This window comes from Caretta caretta, chromosome 2 (genome assembly GCF_965140235.1).
Source record: "Caretta caretta isolate rCarCar2 chromosome 2, rCarCar1.hap1, whole genome shotgun sequence".
NCBI lineage: Eukaryota > Metazoa > Chordata > Testudines > Cheloniidae > Caretta > Caretta caretta.
In genome coordinates this window covers 180,797,507-180,813,208 of record NC_134207.1, presented here as the reverse complement: position 1 = coordinate 180,813,208, position 15,702 = coordinate 180,797,507, and the positions used below count along the sequence as shown (strand labels likewise).

The 15,702-nt window shown below is 37.5% G+C and overlaps 1 protein-coding gene across 2 annotated transcripts in view; it reads left to right on the top strand.

Annotated features, from left to right (window-relative positions):
• The window catches only part of SEPTIN7 (septin 7), a 104,119-nt gene that overhangs the window by 53,195 nt on the left and 35,222 nt on the right, over positions 1–15,702 (top strand). For both annotated transcript variants that reach the window (XM_075125622.1, XM_048837215.2), the window contains exons 3-4: positions 11,616–11,716; positions 12,602–12,736. In XM_075125622.1, coding sequence (XP_074981723.1) covers positions 11,616–11,716; positions 12,602–12,736 — 236 coding nt within the window. The remainder of the gene's footprint in view (positions 1–11,615; positions 11,717–12,601; positions 12,737–15,702) is intronic.

The following is a 15,702-nucleotide window of genomic DNA, read 5'->3' as shown; positions in this document are numbered from 1 at the left end:
GTCCCAAAGAGAAACCTAGCTTGTACAATAAGCTTGTTCATATTTCTATCTATATTTTTTCTTTACAATCAATCAATAACTTGCATGTATAAATAAGCTATTTTTCTATTGTGTGGTTGCCGCCATTGCCAGTGATGTGGTTTAAATCTCTCAGCTATCTGACTGGTGGCCACCAATCTCACTGTAGGTCCCTGATCCTTCAGTCATTCCAGTTGTTTCTGTTCAGAGGCAGGAAAATCTTTGTAGAAGTGAAGCTATTGCTTTGTAAATACATGGCTTTTTCAGTATAGATTCAATAAACGCTTTAGGTTCTTGTTTTTATTAATCTCCAAAGTTAAATGTCCTAAATGCCTTTCCTATTTTCCAGTTGCTTTTTTAAAAAGCCCTCTGTCTTCTGACCTCTCCGCATTCCAAATTCCAAACCATCCAGCCCAATCCTTTTCTCCTCTTTGTGCCATCAGAGTGCTGTTGTCTTGTTAAGATGATAATCTTGGACAAACTGAAATTGCAGTCATTCTTACAAAACTATTCAAGAAGCTATGTTCCTCTGTATCTTATTACACCAAAATGTTACAGTGCTGTAGAATTTAGTGTTGATGAAATGTGGGAGCTGGGGTGAAACACTCGTTGTAGAATTCAGGTGCAGTGTACAAAACATGATAGGCATACATGTTGAAAAGCAAGACACCTTTTTAACAGTAACTAAAAGACTTTTTGCATTGTTGTGGAAAAAGTTAAATATATGCCAAAAGATCTAACTGACCAAGGCAGGATAGTCAGAGCCTTTTTAAGGGGAACTGAACGCTTCTTCAAATGCGTTGCGTTGAATTAAGTTATACAGTCCCGTTCTTCAATTTATATCCTTTCTTGTAATAGTTTTGGCCATATAAATTGTGTAAGGTTTCATACTGTTTTGTTTAAGGGCTTGTCATGCTGTAATAGAATCCCAGATAACAAAGTGCAGTTAGCAAATTTAAAAACTGGGAAGTTATATTCAGGCAGAAGAAACGTTACCAGTGAGTGAGTAAATTTAAATATTTCAGACCAAAGATGATGACCAAAAATTCCTAATTTTTGTATGCTGTTTTCTTTGTATTATATTGCTAGTGATTGATCATGCTTTAAAGTGATACCATAATTTAAATCACATTTGTCTTTGAATTTTATCAACTCTTAAAAATAACATTTAGGTTTACTAGATCTGAAAGACTAATGCAAGACAAATGTCAGCTAGTGTGTTTACACCAATAATCAAATTCTAATGATGTAACATGAATTTAAATTATGTAATGTGTGTAATATAAGAATATGCTTAAAACCATGATTGGCTAATACTAGTAGTCTTGAAAAGAAACAGGATGATGTATTCATATCTTATAGTGCTAATTAAAACCTTTCTATTCCCTCAATAACTAGGGAGGATGTTAAACAGTGACTTCTGATTTAAAAAAAAAGATTAGGAGGACTGGATAACTTACGCTAACAAGAGTAGCTCTCTGATCCACTAATTTTGAGTTAACAAATCTTGGAACACTGGGGAAGTTCCAGAGGATTGGGAAAAAAGTTCATGTTATGCCAGTATTTAAAAGGAGACATGTAAATGAGATGTCCCCAGTAATTTTAGGCCAGTTAGTATGACCCCAATCTTAGGAAAATATCTTGGAAAAGCTAATAGTGCTTGACAATCATGAGGCAGGTTATTGGTAATAGCTTTTTACTTGCAATATTACTTCTAGGATTTTTTGCCAGTCTTTTACTCTGAATTCTAGGATGGCTTTGTAAATCAACCAGCAGTTACTGTAAAGAGAGCAGTGCAGCTGCTTCCTCCTCCCTTAGAGAAAGTATGTCATCAGTGGTTTGTCAGACATATAGATGAACATAATTTGTTGAGGAAGAGTCAACATGGTTTTAGTAAAGGGAAATCATGCCTCACCAATCTACTAGAATTCTTTGTGGGGGTCAACAAGCATGTGGACCAAAGGGACCCAGTGGATATAGTATACTTAAATTTTCAGAAAGCCTTTGACAAGGTCCCACATCAAAGGCTCTTACGCAAAGTAAGCTGCCACAGGATAAGAAGAAAGGTGCTTTCGTGGATTGGTAACTGGTTAAAAGATAGGAAACAAAGGGTAGGTATAAATGTCAGTTTTCAGAATGGAGAAAGGTAAATAGTGGTGTCCCCCAGGGGTCTGTTCTGGGACCAGTCCTATTTAACATATTCCTAAATGATATGGAAAAAGGGGTAAACAGTGAGGTAGCAAAATTTGCAGATGATACAAAATTACTAAAGATAGTTAAGACCCAGGCAAACTGCGAAGAGCTACAAAAGGATCTCTCAAAATTGGGTGACTGGGCAAGAAAATGGTAGATGAAATTTAATGTTGATAAATGCCAAGTAATGCACATTGGAAAGCATAATCCCAACTACACATGTAAAATGATGGGGTCTAAATTAGCTGTTAATTCTCTGAAAACATCCACTCAATGTGCAGCGGCCGTCAAAAAAACAAACAGAATGCTGAGAATAATTAAGAAAGGGATAGATAATAGGACAGAAAATATCATGTTGCCTCTATATAAATCCATGGTATGCCCACATCTTGAATACTGTGTGAAGTAGTGGTCGCCCCATCTCAAAAAAGATATATTGGAATCAGAAACGATTTAGAAAAGGGCAACAAAAATGATTAGAGGTATGGAATGGCTTCTGTATGAGGAGAGATTAATAAGACTTGGACTTTTCAGCTTGGAAAAGAGACAGCTAAGGGGAGATATGATTGAGGTCTATAAAACCATGACTGGTGTAGAGAAAGTGGTGTTTAATACTTCTCAGAACACAAGAACTAGGGGGTCACCAAATGAAATGAATAGGCAGCAGGTTTAAAACAAATAGAAGGAAGTATTTCTTCACACAGTGCACAGTCAACCTGTGGAACTCCTTTCCAGAGGATATTGTGAAGGCCAAGACCATAACAGGGTTCAAAAAAGAACTAGATAAATTAATGAAGGATAGGTCCATCAATGGCTATTAGCGCGGATGGGCAGGAACGGTATCCCTAGCCTGTGTTTGCCAGAAGCTGGCAGTGAACGATGGGATGGATCACTTGATGTTTCCCTGTTCTGTTCATTCCCTCTGGGGCACCTGGCACTGGCCAGTTGGAAGACAGGATACTGGGCTGGATGGACCTTTGGTCTGACCCAGTAGGGCCATTCTTATGTTCTTATGATGCAATTTGTAAAGAATTAAAGGAGGGTAGTATAATTTATGCCAGTCAAGGTGACCTTGGAAAATAGATCTTGTCAAACTAGATATTATTTTTTGAGATCACAAATCTGGTTGGTAAAGATACTGTTGACATAATATATCTAGAATTCTGTAAAGACTTCAGGCTTGTCTACACAGAGTAGCAATGCAGCCTGCAAGCATGTAATTTTTAAAGCACGCTAACATGCCCATGTTTGAAACAGCACTATGTTAAAGTGCACTAGTGAACCTTTAGCATGCACAGCACAGTCTACATGGACCAATTAATGTGAAACATGTTAATGCGTTTCCAAAATTATATTTTTATATGGCATGTTACCCCACCATGTAGACAAGCCCTTAGTCCCCTAGGATATGCTGCGTAAAAAGCACTATACAAAATCAATGTATCCCATATTAAATGGATTAAATACGGATTAGCTCACCTTAAAGTAATTGTAAATGGACGTGTTTCTTGGACCAAGGTTATTTGGTATATTTATCAGCAATGTGGAAAATAGTATAAAAAAGCTGCAAATTTTACCAGTAATTAATGCACAAATTGGCACAGTGGTGAATAATGAGGACAGGTCAGTTATTAAAATACATCTTGATCAGCTGGTAAAGTGGGCTCACTTGAACAGTGTACATGTTAATACAATGGAGTCGCATCTTACGCGGGGGTTAGGTTCTAAAGTCAGTGTAAAGCGAAAATCACGTATAGTCAAAATTACCGTTGAAAATCCCTTAAATCGCCCATAAACTACAGTATACTGTACATGGTTGTGTACACTGTACAACCCTGTACAGTAATATGTATTAATATATACAGTAATGTACAGTATATAATAGAGTATATATGTAAAATATAATTTTACAGTACTGTATTTTTAATTACAGGGGTAATTACAGAGGGTCGTCAGGGCTTGATATTGATCCAGGAGACGGAGGTGACGGAGAGCTTGGGTGATGGAGAGTGAGTCATAGACTAAGTGGTTGGCTCTGGTTCAGCTCAGGAAGTTGATTGCATAGGCTCATCTGCTGCTGCTTGTTTTTCCTTGAAAAACATGGTGATTGGCAACTGTCACTGTTGTCTCTTGAGCTGCGCAAACATTTATTGATACGGTCTCAAATCGTCCATAATACTATGTGTGATTTTGAGGCCTCGTTCCATAGAGGGATCATATTCAGAAATTAAATCATTCAAGTGTTTCGCTGCTTGGAACACTTCAGCAAATTTATGAAGATTCCAACTTGCTAGCTCTTCCTGGTCGTCGTCGTCATCTTCGTCTTCTGTAGACGATTTTATCAGTTCCTCTTACACTTGGTTAGTCAATGTTCTCTATGGCTCTCAATTAAATGTTCAATTTCTTCCTTAAGGATGTCAACGAAGCCATCACCACCCACTTGCCTGGCCACCTGAACAATACGTTTCACTTCTTTGTCAATGGTTGGGAAACCCTTAAAATCATTCACACATTCTTTCCATAGGTTTCGCCGAAATGTATTGACTGTTTCAGGCTTGTTTGCGTCCAGTGATATAAGTGATGCATTCAGCAATGTTGAAGGACTTCCAACACTCCATCACATTAAGATTGGGATCAGCATCCGTAGCGCTACATATCCGTGAGAATGTAAGCCTCGTGTACGTGGCCTTGAAACAGTGAATCACACCTTGGTCGAGAGATTGGAGGATGGAGGTGGTTTTGGGGGGGAGAAAGAAGACTTCACCGTCATTATGCGCAAAGCGGAGTGCCTTGGCATGGCCAGGAGCATTGTCTACAATCAGCAACACTTTAAAGTCAAGTCCTTTCTCTTCGAGGTATCGCTTGACCTCCGGAATGAAACACTTGTGGAACCAATCCAGAAATAATGCTGCCGTCACCCAAGCGTTTTTGATTGCCAGAACACAGGCAGGAGATTTTTGTTCTTTCCTTTTAGGGCTTGGGGATTTGCAGCCCTGTAGAGCAAGCCCAGCTTTATTAAATGCCTAGCCGCATTGCCACAAAACAACTGTTTCTAAAACTGTTAAGCCAACCTTGGCTGGCTTTGAATTCCTTCTCATCAGAAGGCTGTCCCTCTTCGGTGGGAGGTTTGAACAGCGCATAGAGGCTAAGAGCCTTTTCTCGCAGTGTGTTGCCATAGATAGGCACACATTTTACGGTTCATGTCTTCCAGCCATAAATTCAATGCCTTTTCAGTCTTCACTAAAGTCTTATCATGCATCTGGCTCGTCACCCTTAGCAGTTATTGGAGCACTTGATACCACAGCTTGACGAATTTCTCTCTCTCGAATCTTGATGGCACTGATGCTAGATTCGTTGCGGCCATATTTACGCGCCACGTTGGAGACCGATATACCGTCTCTCAAGTCCAACACAGCCAGTTTTTCCTCCAGCGTTAGAACAGATCACTGTTTCTTCTTTTAAGCACCAGATGAAGTAGTTGGCTTGCGTTTAGGGGCCATGTTGTACGAAAAATACTTATCTTTAAACACTAGAATCACACTCGGCACAGCGAGATGCTCACACTATGAGAGGCACGCGGAAACTGAGACCAACTGAGAGAATAGCAGATTCACGTCTCCCATCTCACGCTCACTCACGCTCATTGAGTGGAATGGTCGGTGGAATCACCCTCACTATTTACAGGTGATGGTGGTGGTTTTTGCCAAGCGTGTATAGTTGAATTTGCGTAAGTTAAATGCACTTATGATGTGACTCACCTGTACAGCCAAATGCAATGTCATGCATTTAGGAACCAAAATAGGTTATGCTTACAAGATGGGAAACAGTATGCTGGAATGCAGTGGCAATGAAAAGGACTCTGAGTTAATCATGGATAGTCAACTGAACACCAGCTCCCATTGCAAAGCTGTACCTAAGAGAGCAAACACAATCCTTGAATGTATAAACAGAGGAATATGAAGGATGGGTAGGGAGGTGGTATTACCTCTGAATACAGCATTAGTGAGACAGTTATTGGAATACAATGGCCCGGTCTGGTGTTCATGCTTCATAAAGGATGTTGACACACTGGAAAGGGTTTAAAAAAGAATGATTCAGGATCTGGAAAACACATATTTATAATGAGACTGAAGTCCAATTTTATTTTTTTCAAGAGAAGATTAAGATGACTTGGTCACTGTCTACAAGTACATACATGGAGTACAGATTTTCGTACATGGCTCTTTTAATCTAGCAGAACAAATTATAATGAAATCCTGTGGTTGGAAGCTGAAGCTAGATAAATTCAGACAAAATAAGGTGCAAATTTGTAACCGTGAGGGTAATTAACTATTGGAACGTGGCAAGGTGGATTCTCAATCACTTCAAGTCTTTAAATCAAGATTGGATATCTTTCTAAAAGATATGCTGTAGCGCAAAACAGAATTTATGGGCTTGATCCAGAAATTACTGGATGAGATTCTTTTGTCCTGTTATGCAGGAGGTCAGACTAGATTGTCAAAATGGTCCCTTTTGGCCTTAAAATCTGCTAACCTTATACATGAAAACTATGCTGTTTCCTTGCTCCACCAATAAGAATTCAGTGAAATCAAGTATCTTGTAGTTGAAGAGGGTTCTAACTTGATTTATGTTCATACAAATTGAAACACAAATGGAAACTGGATATGGTTTGGAAGTAATTAGTCCTCACTACAGTACCACACTTGTTTAACTTTGTTCAGTCTCTGTTCATACGTTTAAATTAGGAGTCATTAGGATGACAAATTTATATTGTAATGGTATGAAGGGCATTCATCCATTTAGGAGTCATTGCTACCCTTATCTGGCAGTCTGCTTTTTCATGTACAACTATCTTGTGATGGCTGAAAAATCAAGTATTGTCTCTTAATTCAAATGTCATGTAGGTAAATAGTGGAAAATATTAGAATTGTAACCTTGAATGTTCTATCTATTAGACTCCTGTGGCTGATATTTAATTGTGATTCCAATTCAAATATTATCTAGGTAGAGAAGGTTCTTGATCTATTAATATCATGTCACCAGCATGTGTCCATATTCATGCTTATGTTGGGTGCTCTTGGGGCAGATTTAAATAGTGAATTGAAATTCAGCATGTTTAGGGGCTCTACGGTTTATCATTCCCAGTTAATACCTATACCTGAGCCTTGTTCGTGTGGATTGAAACATTCTTAGTAGAAGTTATACTTTTTTTCCTGCTCCTCTGTATCATGTAAAAAACATTTATTGAGTAGGAGTTAAGGTGATTAAAATAGAGAAGTTTAACTGCATAAGTATGAACTGTAATTTTGGCAGTGCTTGATAATCATGAGGCAGATTATGGGTGATAGTTTTATTTTAAAAAAAATGAAAAATAAGTTTCATTCTAAGGATTCTTTTAAACAAACACAAAGATTTCCAGTTTCCACTTTGCAACTTACATCAGTCAAGACTTTGGCAATGTTTTTCAGAGATTATGCAGAGTGTTTTCAGGTAGGTGAATTCAAAAGAAGCTATTAAGTAAGCGAGCTTATGTGAAATACACTTCATTTGATCATCAGTTAAATATTTTAAATGGTGTGTATGATATAGGAATGCTTGATCCAATAGTAATACAGTAGACGCTCATTAGTAGCAACATATCAGTGCCCTTTTGCTATGTTGCTCCTAAGGCCACGTCTACACTACCCACCGGATCGGCGGGTAGCGATCAATCCCCGATCGCTCTCCTGTCGACTCCAGAACTCCACCAGGGTGAGAGGCGGCAGCAGAGTCGACGGGGGAGCAGCGGCCATGGATCCCGCGCTGCAAGGACGCTAAGTAAGTGGTTCTAAGTCTATCTAAGATACGTCGACTTCAGCTATGCTATTCTCGTAGCTGAAGTTGCGTACCTTAGATTGATTTCTCTGCCCCCCATCCTCCCGCACCCCCAGTGTAGACCAGGCCTCAGTGGCTGTTGCTGTTATGGGGAGTGTTGACAATTCACAGTAGGGAAAGTGTTCCCAGGGCAAATGCTTCTCGTAAGCAGTGGTTGCTCTTACAAAGTGTTGCCGCAAATAAGCGTCTACTGAGACTAAGACTTGTATTCAGTTTGATAGGTTCCAGTGTAATAATGTAAAAAGACCAATCTGACCTGCTTAACTAAAGTGCATGGGAAAATGGTCATTTGGAATGGATTTGTTAAGAAAAGTTTTAAATTCCAGGACTTGAACTAATTTGTTTTCCGTGAATCTCTTGGGAATACTTGTAAAACCAGATGATAGGATACAGTTGGATTCTAACTGTGAATGACACTAGTTTACAGTTGTCTGGATTGGTTCCAGATATAGCTGCGTTCTGAGATTTTGGCCATGTATGGACACAAATTCACTTAGTTCACAAAAGAAAAATAACTTAAACAGGCTGCATGGCACAAGTTCTTAATATCGATCTCTAATTGACATTAAGAAAAGTAACCTGATTTATTGTGCTGTGGAGGACAAGGTTTGAGTATCCCACCAGTGTACAGAATTTCAATATTCCAAGGTTTCAAAAATTGTGTAAGGCAGGATGTAGAAAAGATACACAAGTCCAATTTCTGAATAGAACTCGGAAGGCTTATATATTAGTAATAAGTGTAAAATTTACTTTTGGATAGGCACTGGCTGCTGCAGAGTGGATTTGGAAAATATGTAACTTAAGCACTGTGGATATTGTTAGGGCCACTCATCATGTTTGCAAAGATGTTTGTTAAGCCTACTCAGGATTTTAGTTTGAAAATCCTTTTCAGTATTGGAAGGGAAATGTATAATTCACCCCATCAACAAAAGCTACTCTTTTTAAGCAACAGGAAACCTCAGACAAATGAAGAGTGAACGATTGTACACTGATTTTCATGTAACATTTAATAGTGTTCTGAAGATAAATCCCAACTAATCCAGAACCATTTGCAAAATATGTGTACAGTCTGCAGGGTCCTAAGCAAGCACTCAGTGATTGGGCCTTGTCTGGTTCCACCTTTGGAGGGTGGGGTGGGAGAATCCAGGCTTGTGTACCTCCTCTCAATTCATTTGTCAGGGTATCAGACCACACACTGTGGAATCTATGTAGGGTTCCAAGCAATAGTGTTTGTTGCTTGCACTTAAGGCTAGCCGTGCCAGTGATATTTTTTTCTGTTTAGGCACAAGTGAGGGTATCTAAAATCAATCCTTTTGGTAGCCAATATGATTCAGGTGTGGAGAAGGTTATGTTTATTGCATACATTAATTCACACTTTTTCTGATATTTCACATTTTTGAAGGTGCAGAGGAGACTAAAAAGTCATTCTTAGGATTAAACATTGAATCTTCCTCAGCAACTTGGCTTTCTTTGCTCTTATTTGAATGATGTTCAGTGTCTTATCTCAGCAAGACTGTTTCATTTTCTTATTATTTCTACAAAGTTTATATTCTAGATTTATTGTTTTATTAAAGGTGCTTATCCATTTGTTAGTGACTCATTTTAAGTTGGATCATGTGGCAAATAGTTGCAAGTGTCTTGCAGCTGACTTCAAGTGTGGTGATTTCACTGTGTTCTGCAATTAGCTATGTATGTGTAAGAAACAGCTTTGCATCACTGACATACTCTGTACCCTAAAATAGCAAAATTGTATTATATCATGTGATTGGTCAGGAAGTCCATCCAAATAACTAAAATTGTTTGTAAAAGTTAGGGCTTTTAGTCATGTCTGTCACTGAGGCTTTTGTGAAAGTGGTACTCCACTTGAAAGTTGTCATAAGAACTAAAATTGAAAGGGCCCCAGACTGGGGAGTAGTTTATACAGAAAACAGATATATAGGAATAGTGTTCTAAAACTGTAGCCTTTGTGTGCTCACTCAAATGAACATGACTGGAGGACTGCATGGTTTACAAGATTGGTAATAAGGTACTGAGCTTCTTAACGTTAGGACATCTCTTTGAGTCTAGGTCTAGGAAACAGTGATCATTTAACTAGCTAGATCTTAATTGGTTGTCTTAGTCAACATCAGGAAAACCACCACCAAACTTCTTGGCACTTTGAGAGGCTAAAGAGTTAATGTGCGTGAAAAAACTTTCATTCCTATAGTTAGTCACTGATGTTACATAGCTAAATAAGTCCTGGAGCAAAGTCCTGCTAGCCATGCTACTCCATGAAGTAGGGAACATTGCTCTTTGGAAAGTGCTGTGCATATTATGTGCATTCCTTCAGTTGCCACCTTAAGGTGGCAGAGGATTGAACAGTGCTGCTGCATTCTTGGAATATGATTGATGCCCCAAGGAAAGGTGGTTGTGAGGACTTGAGCCTCTCATTTTACCATAGGGTATAAAAACAATCTGCATAGACTACTGCAAAAAGACAGAGACAAAGACCAAAATTAATAATCTTGTTTCCTTTGGTTTTGTCTAACCGTGATAAGCCTTCATGAAAAAGGGGGTTCACATTTTAGCTTCAAATTTAATGCAAAGTTGGTGGCTAGTACAGATAACGTCATGGTGGGATGAGGGACTTTGCGTACATAACCAAAACCTGATTGGATGATGATGTAGTACAGATATTGGCAAAACTAGCTCCAGCTGTGTTTTTAAAAAGCTATATGTCTCTGTCCAAGAAACCAACACTAATGTTGGCAATCTTGCTAACTATTCATAAGGATCAATATATGTTTAGGGAAAGGAAAGCGGGGAAGCTTATTTGCTTTTAAAATGAAAAATAAAATCCTAAACACTTATAGTGGAAGACTTTGCGTTCTGGGACTGATTTTTACTAAACACTAAATTTTCTAAAACAATTATACTTTTAAACAAAATGCATAGAAATAGTAGGGATCACAGGCTTTATTCAGTTTTTTTTAAAAAGGATAGTCACTTCCTTTAAAGGGAGTAAAGTGGAGTAATTTCTTAGTATGATCTTCGACATGTATGGATATAGGAATATGTATACTGACTTACTACATCTTGTTGCATGGACTGTGCAAGCTTTGGGATCTTTTTGCTAAATTTCTATCAGTATTGGTCACTTTGTTTTTCTAAAACTGCATAAAATTGGAACTTATTAAAATAATGCTGCCAACCAGTGAAAATATTAGATAGTGTTATCAGCTATTGAAAATATTAAGCTCCTCTCCACATACTTTACAAATAGATTTTCTAACATTGATAGTATCCAGTTTTCCACACTTTGTCTTAAAGCTTAAATAAAAAGTCAGATGACATAGGCAGAATGAGTCTTTGCAGCTTCCATTCTGAACTGTGAAGTTCCCCAAGTCTGTAATTGTTCATGTATAATTTGTATTCTAATGGCTATCTAGACACATTGAGTCTGTGGGTTTTTTGCATTGAAATAAGTGACATAAAATCATTGTTGTTTTTATAATTACTATATGAGAATTTAAATCCTTTTAATCTTATAGGTTGAACAGTCAAAAGTTTTAATCAAAGAAGGTGGTGTTCAGTTACTACTCACAATAGTTGACACACCAGGATTTGGAGATGCAGTGGATAATAGCAATTGGTAAGAAATTACTTTCTTATGATCTCCCAAAGTAAATTTGAATAATATTGTCCTTGTGATCATTTAGTATCAAAACTCATTTTTAAAGATGCCAGTTTTTCTTTTAAATCATAAGGTTTACTTCTTTAAACTTTTATACATTTGTATGGGCAATATTTCTCTATTAGCCAGAAATTTTATTTTAAAAGCTGATATGCCTTTTGCTATTTTAATTTGGTTAAAATGCTTTCAGCTTCTCTCTAACTAGCTCGAATGTGAACAGAATCTTCAGCCTTTTGTGCATTATCATTGCTCCCAAGAAGCTGAAACTAATTATTTCTATGATATCACAGGATTAGAATCCTTTGATATCCCGCAAAGAGTATTCCTTTAGTTACTGTTCGTAAGTGTTCAGTTTAATACCATTACAGTGGGTAGTTGTGTTTAAAGGGCTTTTCAGTGGGCATGTGGACTGTTGTCTTAAAGCTATGGTGCTGTTTCTTTTTTTAACATTTAATCCTTTATTCTTTCCCTTAGCATATTTGAGTTTATATTGTAATAACAATTCATATTTACTTGCAATGCACATAATTACAGTTCGAAATTCTGTTGACTATAAGAGCAGCTCTTAATCTAAGTTTCTAGGATTTAGGAATGTATTGGTTAACATTTCAAGTTAAAAGTAAAGTTTTGTTATTTTAAAGTGGTTTAGACTATAATTTGTCCATTTCTCCTCCTACATTTAAATACCTCAGTATTTTTAAACTAGATACTCTAGCAATACTATACATACACTGACTGCTGAAAACAGATAAACAGTATGTGTATCTCATAAATTGATGTTTAATGCATATGTGATATATATATAACTGGTCTTACAGGTTTTTATTTATGTACACTCTGTAGTTGGCAGCCTGTTATTGACTACATTGACAGTAAGTTTGAAGACTACCTGAATGCAGAATCTCGTGTGAATCGACGTCAGATGCCAGATAATAGGGTGCAGTGTTGTTTATACTTCATTGCTCCTTCAGGACATGGGTTAGTATCTTAATACTTTAATGTGCCTTTCCCCCCTAATTCTATCTCAAATGCACCTTCAAACTTTTGCATTCCTAAAATATGCAAAATTCCAGGTCAGGATTATTCAACATATAGTCTGCAGGCTATGGTTAATTTCATGGGATAATTTAATTTGTCTTCTCAAACACTAACAAACCCAGACTTGTAGTAAATCAGAATACCAAGAAATAGGATTAGTTACCAAGAAAAAGTTGTCAGTTTATCCCATTTGTGAACATTCGTATGTCTTTCATTCCCCTAATGCCACTTCTGTATTAGTTATCACGCAATTTATTAAAAATTTGAACTGTAGAAGATGCTCCCAGAACTCAGCCAACAAATTTTAAACTTTCTTTGAACTCAGATGATAACTCAAAAGGGAGGGGAAATGTACCTATATATTTAAGTAGCTCATTTGCCATACATTCATATTGGAACTTAGCATGGCTTTTGTTCAGTGAATTGAAAACTCCTGATACTGAAATTCTACTTTAATTCACAGATTTCACTATTATGCAAACTTTCATCCACTCCATCTCACTTCTAACTTGGTCAGACTTCTCTCTAGTGGGGGAGACAGAAAATTGCACTTTTGAAGTGCTTGATCTTGGGCCATGTTGATCTGATATTGGAGGTGTACAGCAATTTATTGTGGTATTACAACTTTGATTAATTTGTGAGTGACTTTCTCTGCTTGTTACATTTGTACCTTAAAAACTAGAAATGGAAAGCAAGGGCCACCCTGCAAAGTAGTAACCAAGGCTGGTGGAAGCCAGGGTGGGGCTGTAGATAGGCTGCTGAAGTCAGAGCTGCTGAACCAGTGTTGTCTAGCACACAGATACTCAGGGTGTGACTTGCATACTGGCAGGCTAGTTGTGAGTACCTTAGATTGGAAGCTCCAATAGCAAAGCATTGTGAGGCACCCATGGTTATGGGGCAGGGTTACAACACAGCCCTTTGCTGATCTGGATCGTGCCCCAAAATACCATTGAATCACGAACACTTAAGTGTACTCAGGGAATATAAAGTGACCGAGGCCTAGTTACCATTTTTTTCTTTTTTTTCTTTTAAAGATGTTTCCTTATCTGTAAAGAATATTACTCATTTCCTACCTGTTTTTTATGGTGTTACATGGTCTGATCTTGTCTCCAGGGCTCACTGTGGCCTATATAATTGTCATTGTCAAGTGAAACACATCTTTCTCTCTATTCTGAATAAAATAAAACTCCATTTACAATGGGCAAAAATATGTGTAGAGTAGGTGTCTTTTCTTTGCCCTCTTGGTTTTAAAATTCTTAAATATTTTCATAAAATAAAATTGAACTGAAGTGTTAACACTTGTATGTTCATGAAAAATAATCACATTAAATCCAGAAAGACTGCCGCAATCACTGAAAAATACACATAAGGACAGCAAACTCCTTTCCACTGAAGACCACGCACACCCTCAGCAATAGCTTGAGAAATTAAGTGAACCTGATAGCATGCCCAGTAGATTAACAAACTGGTTTGTAGTCACCCAGAATTGGGATTGAGTTCCAGGATTGGATCTCTCATGGAAAAGTCCCTGGCATTATCCCCTCCCTTTTTATTTATGAGGCTGTTAGCTCCAGTACTTCTGTTTACAACAGCAGATGACATTGTAAAATACTTCTCTGCTTCAGTATTTCCCCCCCTCCGATTTGTGTTAGTTTTTGAAGCTTTTGGCCCGGACATGGTAAAATGGGATCACATCGCCAAATAGATTTTCTTAACAAATTTAATATGCATTGTTTTTGATGCTTAATGGAAGTTTTGATTTTTAACTATAGTTGAAAAGTTAACACTTACCACTAGCTACTGTATATGTGGAATTAAGTATCTTTCCACAAGAGTTTATTGGATTACAGCTTCGAATCCTTATAAATATTATTTAAAGAAATTCAGGTGCATGTAGCATTTTAGAAAATTTTAGCCTTTGCCAGCTCGTCTGGGTTCAATAGCACTGAATAAATAAGATTCCAGTATTTGTCTATGGGAACAAACAATCTCTATTTCTCATAGATTTTAAAAGTACAAGATGAGTTGAAGTGTACACCGCCTTTTGCTGATTTGAATCCAGTTTCCCCAGCTGCTTAAGTGAAATAAACTGAATAAATCCACTCATGGTGGACCTCTTCATGCAATTGCCAGTCTTGTTAACTGTCTTGGCCCTTCAGATAACTTAATCAGCATGGAAGCTGAACAGAATTCTCAGCCATAGGATTTGTCCTTTAGACCAGGAGTAGGTTATTTTGGTGGAATGCGGAAGCTTGTGTTGCCCCTGCAAATGTAGTATCCATTCATAGATATTAAGGTCAGAAGGGACCATTATGATCATCTAGTCTGACCTCCTGCATAATGCAGGCCACAGAATCTCACCCACCCCTTCCTGCGATAAACCTCTCACCTATATCTGAGCTATTGAAGTCCTCAAATCATGGTTTAAAGACTTCAAGGAGAAGAGAATCCTCCAGCAAGTGACCCGTGACCCATGCTACAGAGGAAGGCGGAAAACCTCCAGTTCTGGCAATCTGGCCTAAACAGTCCTGTACTAAATTCAAGTGTGGGGGAGAAATTTAAATGAGAAGCAAGTATAAATATAAACAAAGTCAAATCTGTTGACAATGGCCTGATCTAATCCAGTATAAACTTTTTTTATAATGTAGCTTTTTATTGAAGTCATATCTGTACATGTTATATCAGAGAAGCACATTTCCAAGATACATTCCTGGAGTATTAGTCTTGGAGGTCTAGCTGTTTTGTCATAATGCCTCAACTCTATATTTGTCTAATACATTTTACATTTAAAATATTAGAATATTAAAGCACAGAATCTAAGAAATAAATGAAAGTAACAAACTTTATTCCCTATTGATACCCAAATGGTTATTCTATTTTATCGAACAATCATCTAGGTGAAGAAT